Raw genomic sequence first — 10706 nt, 5'->3', positions numbered from 1 at the left:
ACAAAGATCCTGTAAAATGTACTTACATTTGTACATGAGAGGAATATGCCAGTTCTTATGGAAACAATTTTTATGAAGATCGTAACTTCTATGCCCACATTTTATTGTATTTATTTTCCTCTTTTAAAATATTTTAAGAATCTATGCTCATGAAGTGTACACTTTCCTTTTCAACACCAAGTTGAATATGATGAGGATGATCAACTTAAATTTTCTCTAAGACTATTAACAGTGTTGTGTTACCTCATAAAATATATAAATAATAAACATAATGAACTTGAGTGCTATTAATATTATGTAACATTTACACAACTCTGCCCTGTAAAACATCCCCTGTGTAAATCAGATACCTGAAAGTTTTCAACTGACATTTTACCACTGATGAGAAATAAGGAGTTCAGAATGAAAACGAGAGATGGGAAGAAAAGATGAGTTGATTAATAGGTATTTGTTTCATCAAGATTCTAGGGAGACTGTTTGAAATGCTTTCACTGCTCCTATGTGCTCACAGAACTGAGGAGCAAGTTATGTATTCCAGAGCCTTCAAAGGAAAACTGAATAGTTACACAATCTGTTACTGATGCTAAATTATTCCATTGTGTCCTTTTGTTGTAAAACAGGTGTTCTTGTATTGGGACAAGGTTAAATGTTGACTATATTCATCAGAAACAATCTTTTTTCCAATTAAGTACCTAAATTATGCCCCAAAGTTTTTCAATAAGACTGTCATAAATAATTGCTCAAGACTAAAACTCCATTGTTGTGCCTTATCTCTTCCTCCACACAAGAACATGATTTTTTACTTTTCTCTTACAATTCTTTTTGATGAAAAATGTGTAATCTGCTTCGTTTTTTTTTTTTTTTTTTTTTTTTTAAGAATCACAGTTGTTCTCCAACTTCGTAAAAATATAAAGGGAAAGATACAATATTTGTGTCTTGAAGGTTATACCCATCTGGAACAATATTTCACTTCTCATAAAGCCACTCCTGTTATTTTACTAAGATAACTGTCTAATATAAATATGTAAAGAGTCCACTGAGTAATCAAAACGGAGCCATAAATTTGGATCATTTTGTTTTTCAAAGGTATTCATTTGCAGCGGCATATAAACATTTTAATAATTCTTTCAAATATGTTCGTGAACATTTTATTAATCTCTTAATTGCTGGAGCCCAGTAGGCACACCCGCGCACTGCATGAGCGTGCACACCCATCTCGAGCAGCAAAGTATCAACTGCCGTATTCCAGAGGTGACAATGACAAGCATTCTGTAATTACAAGTCCACAGTCTCACTCACAAAAAGGCAATTCTGGGAGTCAGGCTGCTGAGTTAAAAAAAAAAAAAAAAAAAAAAAGCCAAAAGCAACCAGTTGCCTTAAATTGGAGCTCCCCGCAGCCTTTCGCGCTGAGCGAGGCAAGGCGAAGGCGTAGCTGTCGCGGGGGGGTGGGGGCCGGGACCCCGACACCGTCCAGCGCTCCCCAAGTGGGTCTCCCACGGAGCGCGCCCGCGCAGCCCCGCTCGAGCCGGTGACAGCCGGAGGTGAGCGCCGCGCGCCAGGGAAAGCGTCCAGCGCGTCCACAAAGCACCGGGGCCGCCCCCCGCCGGGGAGAGGCAGCCCCGGCGGCCCGCGCAGGAGGAAGGGCAGGACGGAAGCGGCGGCGGGCCCGCGCGCAGGGGGAAGGCCGGCGGGGAGGCCCAGGGCGGGGAGGCCCACAGCCGGCGCCGCCGCCTGAGCCGCGCGCGCGCGCGGCCGCATCAGCTGAGCGCGCGGCGCGTGTCACGTGGTGCGCGTGTCGAAGGTCACGGCGCGCTCACAATGGAGCTCTCGGAGTATGTGCAGAAAGGCGTCCAGATGCTGGCGGATCCCCGCTCCTTCGACTCCAACGCCTTCACGCTTCTCCTCCGGGCGGCTTTCCAGAGCCTGCTAGACGCCCAGGCGGATGAGGCCGTGTTAGGTAAGCCGCTCGGCCCCGAGCGGGATCGGCCTGGGTGGAGGGGCGCTCGAAGAAGTGCAGCGAGACCGAGCGAGAGGGGTGAGCCCCGGGGAAAGGAAGTCTCCGGGCTTTGCCCTGGCTCCGAACCGAGTCTGGGGATGAAGCTCTGCCAGAACCCAGAGCCGACCCTGAGCATTGTTCTGTCCCCAGTTGGCACCTGCACATTTCCAGCTACATGTTCCTGGTCAGATTTCCCCTCCCAGCTTCTTTGTTCTTTTGGAAAGCCCGTGTTCAAGTCCTGTTTGTGGCCTAAACATCTGAGGTTTTCAATCTGAAAGCAAAAGCTGTTTGACACTTGGACTTCATCAGGGGAGCTCCCTGCAACCCCAGCTTTCAGTGCCAGGCTGGCGAACGTTTTAAAGGGTCTGTTTCCAAAGTAATTACTAGGTCAAACACTGTTGACATTTTGTAACTTGGAGAATACCTCAAGTTCCTGTGATCATTCCAAAACTCTAGTACCGCGTTTTGTACAGTTTTCCAAGCCTAGAACTTTAAAGTGTGGTGCATAATGTTTGGTTCCGCACCAGTCACCAGGAGGCGAGTCTCTTTTAAGTGGTGCGGTCAGTGATTGCGGAGTATGGTTGTCAGTATGGATTGAAAGCTTACTTTAAGATGATCGCCTTAGCTAATTTTCTTAAATGTAAATATCCCAACAATTCAAATTTTGGGTTTTTTTTTTGTAGTTTCATGAAGTAAACATTTGTACAAAAAGTATGAAAGTGGAAGTTCTTTAAACGAAAATAGTAACCACCACCTGGGTTAATTTCAGAAAAAGAATAGCTGTCAAAACCTTAAAATATTTTGAAAATTGTATTTTATATTAGGAACTCGTGTCCTTCCCTCACCCCCCCCCCCGCTTTAATTTATTCATGTCCATGGAGCCAGTTACCCTAAAGTGAATCACTCTTTAGGGGAAAAAAAGCTTTTGCTTAAATTTATACTTTGTAGAATATTTATCTTATTTTACTTTGAATTTACGTCATCCAGTATGAGAATGATCACTGTACAGTTATTTTTTGGAGCTATACTTGTTTATAAAAATAATGAAAAAAGAAGGCAAAATAAGTGAAGGTAATTGAGACCAGGTAACAGAATTATTAATGTGTTTGTTCTTTTGCCTTTGACCTGGTTGCTCATCTCATTTACTTAAAATTGCTAGTCCTTACACATGAATTCTTTCTGTTAACTTGTTAAGAGGTTTTAAAATGCAAATTAAATATCTTTTTTAAAAAAAGAAACAACTCTATACAGAATTTATTATCACAGGCATCACTGGCAATTAATTTATTTTAGATCACCCAGAACTGAAACATATCGATCCACTGGTTTTAAAACATTGTCATGCAGCAGCTGCAACTTACATACTAGAAGCAGGAAAGCAAAGAGCTGACAAATCAACTCTGAGGTACAGGAATTATTTAAATATTTATTTTCAAACTACCTTTATGATCCCAATTTCAGATTTTAAAATTGAACTTTGGCTCCCCCCCCCCTTCTCTAGCGCTTCTCTAGAAGATTGTAAATTTGACAGCGAGCGAATAGAACTGTTTTGCACGGAATATCAGGTTAATTACATTTTTTTACAATTAACAATGCTATTTTTCTTCAACTCTGTTTGCAAAAATGTGTTTTCTTTCTTTTTTCTTCTCCCCCCTCTTCCTGCAGAATAATAAGAATTCCCTAGAAATTCTACTGGGAAGGTAGGTACTGTATAAGGTATCAAGCTGAGCCACTTTTCACTTGCAGGTATGAATGGAGAGTGCTGGTGTGAAAACAGGGCCAAAAAAAAAAAAAAAAAAAAACCAAACAGGGACCTTGGCCCAAAAAAAGGGACCAAAGGGCAAATGAAAAGAAGTTAAGCTAATGTTTTTAAAGATAAAGTTTATTGAGATGATTTTTAAATATATTTGTACTATTCAGAACTTGAAAATAAAATTTAACAATGTTTTAAGACTGGATTAAAATTGTGTGTGGGTGGTGGTGGACTGTAGACACCATTCTTAGTAAAGATAAATACTGATAAGTTATTCTGTAGATAAGATGTGCAAATTGTCTTTGTATTTTTCAGCATAGGCAGATCTCTCCCTCACATAACTGATGTTTCTTGGCGTTTGGAATATCAGATAAAGGTAAAGTTTAACTGTTTCCAAGGGTAGTAAGGGAACTTTATTAAAAAATAGTTAAAAGTTGAAACATATGTGTTGTGTTGTTTTAGACCAATCAACTTCATAAGATGTACAGACCTGCATATTTGGTGACCTTAAATGTAGAGGTATTTATGCATAAGCTCTTGTCTACAAAATAAATGTCTAAATGAAAATTTAAATTTCCTTGATTTAAATAAACTGCATTTTTTCCTTCCCTAGAATACTGATTCACGATCCCACCCAGAGATTAGTTTTAGTTGCAGCATGGAACAATTACAGGTATGGTATGAGGATCTATGAGTATGTCTTTGTTTTTTGTAATGTTTGAGAATTATGCTTAGGGAAATTTCCAAAGAAAAATAACATAATCATGTGTAAGTAGATAATGAAGGTTGGTTAAGGTTTAATGGGAAGGGGGTTTCAAAAGCAATATTTTAACATAGACTTCACTTTTGGAATTAAGGTGTTAACTAATAGAGAATTGGTCTTTATTTGCCATTCCTTCCCTATTAAAAGAAACTTTTGAAGTTAGTATTGAGTGTAAAATTCTCCTATTTGTGTTGTTTGATCCAGTAGAACAAAGCAAAGTTAAGAGTATAACTTTGAAAATGACTTCTTTGCTGTTAGAAACTGACTTTAACTTTCTAAACAAGATTTTTAAAGCATGGTTTTAAATGACCATAAAGGGAGAGTATACATAGGATTCTAAAACTGTTTATATGGACACTGTAAAACTGGGGAGATTCAAAACTTCATTGATCAATGGTTGTGACAATGAAATTATGTCTTACCATTTGTGAAAAATTAAAATCATGACTTGAAAGTTTGATGAATTAAAACCTTTCAAAGGACATGCCATGCAGTAGTTTTAATGTAAACAACCTAACTTTAAACTTCCAGAAAATGCAAATGTAGCATGATCTTTGTTAGATAACTTGGGAAATTTTCTTTAGCTGTATCTTGTCTGTTAAGAGCATTCGGTAGGAAATCTTACTTCAAATCTGAAGACAAGTAGCCAGCTTGAAGATGGGATCTTTTATAGGAAAATCTTTTAACGGGTAACCGTTTGTCGAAGGTTAAAATCCTTGTGAATTTTAAACTTGTTTAGAAAGTGTCACCCGACTTTTTTCCTCCATCTCTCTCAAGCTTGGTTCAGATTTTCCCGCGTTTTATCCTGAGAGCGTGGGATGATTTACGTCTTTTTTAGGATTTAGTGGGAAAACTTAAAGATGCTTCAAAGAGCCTGGAAAGAGCAACTCAGCTGTAACCTGGAAATGTTGACGATCTGCCCGGTCAGAAGGAAGACCAGAAATGTGTCGCTGTCGGCCGAACCATCGTTTGTGCGAACTGGATGCCCTCCTTTGCAGTAGAAAAGTTTTTCTTTTGAATTTATGCCACTCATCAGTTTTGACACTTAATTTTTTTTTTTGCACTGTGCAAGTGTTAAGAGGGAAATTCTGCTTAAGTGAATCAATCATCTTAGTGTTAACTGTGCATTGACCCATTTTGATCCTGTTTTCAAGTGTTTCGAAAGGAAAGACAGTATTACCCTCTGAATAAATAAGTTGTTTTCACAAAAAAAGTAGGGAGAGTTTGTTCGTGTTCGAGCTGGCGTGTCATTGCTGTGAAGTGATTAGCGTGAACTGTTAACGACCACCTTTTCTCTGGGCTAAACAGTGGGAAAGGATGCGAACCCCGGGATTTCTCCAAGACCCGAGCCTCGCGCCTCGGGGAGCGGGCGCGGTCGTCCCGCGGCGGGAGGCGGCGGGTCCCGTTACCTCCCCGGAGGGCTCGCCCGCGGGACTCCCGAGGCCCGGCCGCGCCGGCCGCCGCGCGGGGCTCCTGCCCGGAGCGAGCCGCTGCCCGCGCGCGCCCCGCCTTGGCCGCTGGCGGGTGGGGAAGGGGCCGGCGCGGCCGCGGGAAGGCAGGGGCGGGCGCTGTTGTTTCCGCGAGCCCAACTCGGGCGCAGGTTCCGCGCGGCGCCAGCGTCTGGGCCGCAGCCGTGGGGCCGGCGGGGCCGGGCTGGGGGGGGCGGTGACCCGGCGCTCTCCTCCGCGGGCGCCCACGAACATGTGTGCCGCGGGCGGGGGCGGGCGGCGGAAAGAAAGACCTAACGGGGGGTGGGGGCGGCGCGGGCTGAGCGGCGTGCGGGGCCGAGCGGAGCCCGCGCCGAGCAGGGGGGCGCGTGAGGCGCTGTGGAGAAACGTCTCCGCGGCCGCGCCAGCGCCGCCGCCGCGCGGGGCGGGCGGGGGGCGGGGGGAGGGGGCCGGGTCGCGCGGCCGCGAGGGGAGGGGGCGGCCGCGGGCCCGACTACACCGACACTAATTCCCAGGCCGCCCTTAAGGAATGAGGGGAGCACGTGACCCGGTGGGGGGGCGGCGGGGGGAGGGGGCGGGCGGACTCTGAGCCATTTTGGAGCCGGTGTCAGTTTCCACTCCGCCTTCAGCGGTGCATTTTTTTTCCACCTTCCCCTCCCCCCCTTCATCCTTCCTCCCCTCTCCCTGCCTCTCCGCACGCACACACGGCGCCCCCCGCCCGCCCGCCGCCCCCCTCAGCAACTATGAAATAATAATCGTAGTATTAAAGGCAGAGAGCGGGGCGAGACAATGGGGAGGTTGGCGAGGGAGCCCCGCTCCGGCTTAGAAACACCTCCCAGCCCCGCAGAATAATCCCGCTCGCGCCCCCTCCGCGCGCGCCCTCCCCCGAGCGCGGAGCGGGCGGCGGCGGCCGAGGAGGAGGCGGAGAGGAGGAGGCCCCGGAGGAGGAGGCGTTGGAGGCCGAGGCGGAGGAGGAGGAGGCCGCCGAGGAGGAGGAGGCCGCGGCGCAGGAGCAGGAGGAGGCCGGGCCCGGGAGGCGGCATGAGCGCAGCGCGGCGGCCGCGGCGCCTCTCGGCCGCGCTCGTTGCCCATTGACAGCGGCGTCGGCAGCTCGCTCCAAGATGGCCGCTTGGCTCGCATTCATTTTCTGCTGAACGACTTTTAACTTTCATTGTCTTTTCCGCCCGCTCCGATCGCCTCTCGCCGGCTGCTTTTTCCGGGTACGTAGGAGGCGAGGCGCCTCCGGGACGGGGCCGGGGCCCGGGGGGGGCCGCGCGGGGCTCGGGCCGGCCGCGGGGGCGCGGGCAGCGGCCCCCCCGCGCCCGGCCCGCGCCGGCCGGGAGGGCGCTGACAGCGTGGGCGCCGAGCCCCGCGCCGCCGCCCGCCCGCCGGCCCCGCGCGCCGCCCGGCCCCGCGCGCTGCCCGCGCCCGCGAGCGCGCGCCCGCCGCCGCCCGCCGCCTCCCGCGGCGCCGGGACCGACCCGCAGCCCGCGCCGCGCCGCCGCCGCCAGCCGGGCTCGGCGCCGCTCCAGCCGCCGCCCGCTCCGGCCCGGGACGCGCCGCGCGCGGCCCCACGGTTTAGTTCTTTTCTCCCCCGGGCTCCCCGCTAGCCCCTCGCGACGCACATGGTCCCGGAGAAGAAGTCTTGTATTTCCAGCCTCGGCGGCTCCCCCGGTCGCGGCGCCCTTTGTTGAGAGGTAGATTTTGATGAAACGGGACGGGATCCTGAAATCGGGAGCTGCCTGGGTCAAGTGGCTTCCCTCCTCTCCCGAAGAAGGGACTTTTGGGGGGCTTAAACTTCCTGGGAGCGCCCCATTTTATAGGGATGGGTTACGTGGGGGGCAGCGATCCCGCCTAGGTGGCTGTTAGGCTGGAGGGAACCCAGACAAAAATATTATTAACTTAACTTGGAGGGACACTTGTGTGAAATTGGATGGCTTGTAAGATGGCGGTTCCCAGTTGTTTCCAAGGGCTCCTGCTTTTGGGTTTAAAAATGGTCAAGTTTGCAAGGTGTGATCTGTCGGGAGTCTTGGATAAGTTCTGCAAATACTTGGGACGTCGTCAGTGGGAATTGGGCATTTCAAATTTGGAGCTTTTTCTGGAGGGATGATGGTGACTGGACATGAGCCTTGCTGAGGGTTTCTTTTCTTTCTCCCCATCTTTTCCCCACTCTTTGCCCCCTCTCTCGGAACTACAGTTTTGATCTCAACCTCAGCTATGGGATGCACTTAGAACCGTGACTTTCGTCCACTGTGTTTTATAGGTTTTGCTAGATGTCAGCATAGGTCATGTGGTAAAGAGATGCTTTGGAAAAAGGGGCATTGAAAAGTTGATTGCATATGTTTATTTAGTCTTTTGGGCTTGACAGCACTGCAGCATGCTCTTTTTCCCAGAGATTTACAGTTAATAATTGGAAGTAAACAAGTAAAGAGACTTTGATCATTCCCAATTGCAATAAAAGGATTTAGTGGGCTTAGTGGTCACGGTTCAGTATTTGAAAGAGAAGCATGTATTAACCCTTCCCCTTAAAGTAGGCAAAATTCTGGGTATACTTAATCAAATCCAAGTGTAGGTTAGTGGTATCTAGGCTGTTTTGAGTAGCTTAACCTATATTTTGTAGGAACCTTAACCCTAAGTTCTGAAAACACATCATAAACTCCAATGAATACTTGATAGTTATGGATGCAAATTGTTGACTGTATATATGAACTTATTGTAACTACATTAGCATTTGAGTTTTATCTTAAGTAGACGGAGTAGAGTCCCTTAGAGGTTGATTTTTTCATCAGCAAATTTATACATTTTTTAATAATTGAGTTCATTCCCATACATCTACCCCAAAGTGTAAACGTGTTTGAAATAAACCTACCTGTGCAGAGTACATGCCTAGTAACAGTATCTTTAAACCATACAAAAGGCATTCTGCATACATGTGTGTATAGACACACTTTTTTTGGTAAGAAAAGCCAGCATTTAATTGCACTTGATAAACCCATTGATACTCTACCATCAAGTTGTTCTTAGATATACATTAAGTGCTCAGATAGCCAAATTCTCTTCAGGAGTCAAATTAACCCCAACTTTACCCATACTTGTATTGGGCTGTGAGCCCCAACTGGGGTTATGGAGTTCATTTGCATTTCTTAGATTTCAATAGCCTAGCTGATTGTTAACATAAGAACTTGCTTCTGTTTTCCTTCATTTTGACATCTCTGGTGTTAGGCCTCCAACTAAACTGACAGCCCCAACTGAGTATGTTATAATGGCAAGTTTTAACTACTGTGTATTTGTACTATTGTGTGTTTGATGCACTTTTGCTTGCTTAACTGGCAGTTTCTGTGTTAGAACTTAGAAGGTCTTAATTTCTAAGGTACACAAGATTGTTTCTTAAGCCTTATCAAGCATGTTTTGGAAGTCATTAGGGTGCCAGTACTTTCCAGTGATACAAAAGATAAAGAACTGATTTTTATGTAAGTAACAAAGTGATATTTACTAGCATTATAAGTGGTGTTAGGGTTGTGGCCAAATTCTTCTGAACTGAGATGGAGGTGTAGTGTGAATTAAGACTGAAGATGAATTTGAAAGGGTTTTGGTCAAGTACATGTGACTTAAATGTTCAAAGCCAACCAGTAGATAACCTTCCACTGAGGTTTGATTATTCTTTGTATTAGTATTTGTTTGCTGGTGTTGGCTTTCTGTAGAGGAGAAATAAAGACAGCTTTTTTTTTTTAATTATTATTGAAGCCCCTTCCTAAACTTAATGATCAGCGATATTAGTGTGCTATGCTTTCACGGCAAACAGAAGTATTACCTTACTGACTGTCTTTCTAGGAATGATCCCGCGGTTTCACAAGGAGAGTTTTCTTTAAGAACCAAGACTTGTCTTTAATCACCAACTGCAGTGGATTTAAATATTGCTACTCTTCAGGGATACTGCTCCACCCACAACTTCTCTGCAGTCCCACTTAAGTTTATATTAGCATTATTTTGACAATATTCATCTGAACAAGTAACCCAAAGATAACTGAGGAGTCACACATGAAGTTTTCTGATTGAAATTGATGAAGTTTTCTGATTGAAATCACTGGTTGCCACTGTGGTTACATTTACCAAAGAGAACTTTGTTTTGGTTTTATCGTTGTCTAGTTGTCTAGTACTCTAAAGCTTTTCAGTTTCAGCGAGTTGAGGTCTGTTGATTAGCATCCCCCTCTTCTGCATTAAAATTCCCTGAAATTAAAACCTTAGGTGCACTTTCAAGTTTCACATGTGCCTAGATTTTTAGTCAAGGCAGCTTTGAGAATGTACTTAAGACAGATCTAGAACCTAGGTCTTATTTCAGGTTCTGAAGTGAGTGAAATGGGGCAAAATGTATTTTTCAGGAACGCTGCACTGAGTAATTGACTTCCCTGTACGCTGGTATATTGTTGCTGACAGTTCCCTCCCGTGACTGTTCTGTAATATATGATATCTATTGGGAATACCATTTCATCGTGTTAGGGTTTGTAGTATGGAGAGTAGGCTGAGAAAGTGACATTTGTTTTTCTCTCCTATCATTACTCTGGGTTGACAAGGTGTTGATTTAGCGTTGGGAATGGGCTGGTCACATGGTTCTTTACATATTGTCACTATCGAACCGATTAGTTTTTCTTGCCTCCAGCATAGTTCAAACAGAACACAGGGCTTGCCCCCTCCTTCTTGCTGTAAAACAGATTTCAGTTTCCAAAACTTGGTACCGCTCATCTGACC

General features: G+C 45.9%; 1 protein-coding gene across 1 annotated transcript; it reads left to right on the top strand.

Moving 5' to 3' along the window:
• Positions 1-1818: 1818 nt before the first annotated feature.
• Positions 1819-5410, top strand: COMMD3 (COMM domain containing 3; the record flags this gene model as incomplete). Its single annotated transcript, XM_084253703.1, has 8 exons — positions 1819-1957; positions 3290-3401; positions 3498-3561; positions 3662-3696; positions 4065-4125; positions 4212-4268; positions 4363-4422; positions 5351-5410. 8 exons carry the CDS (start codon positions 1819-1821, stop codon positions 5408-5410), a joined length of 588 nt encoding a protein of 195 aa, XP_084109829.1.
• Positions 5411-10706: the final 5296 nt, after the last annotated feature.

Source organism: Talpa europaea (assembly GCF_964194135.1).
Source record: "Talpa europaea genome assembly, chromosome: 14".
In the NCBI taxonomy this organism is placed as follows: domain Eukaryota; kingdom Metazoa; phylum Chordata; class Mammalia; order Eulipotyphla; family Talpidae; genus Talpa; species Talpa europaea.
This window is presented reverse-complemented; position numbering and strand designations above follow the sequence as displayed.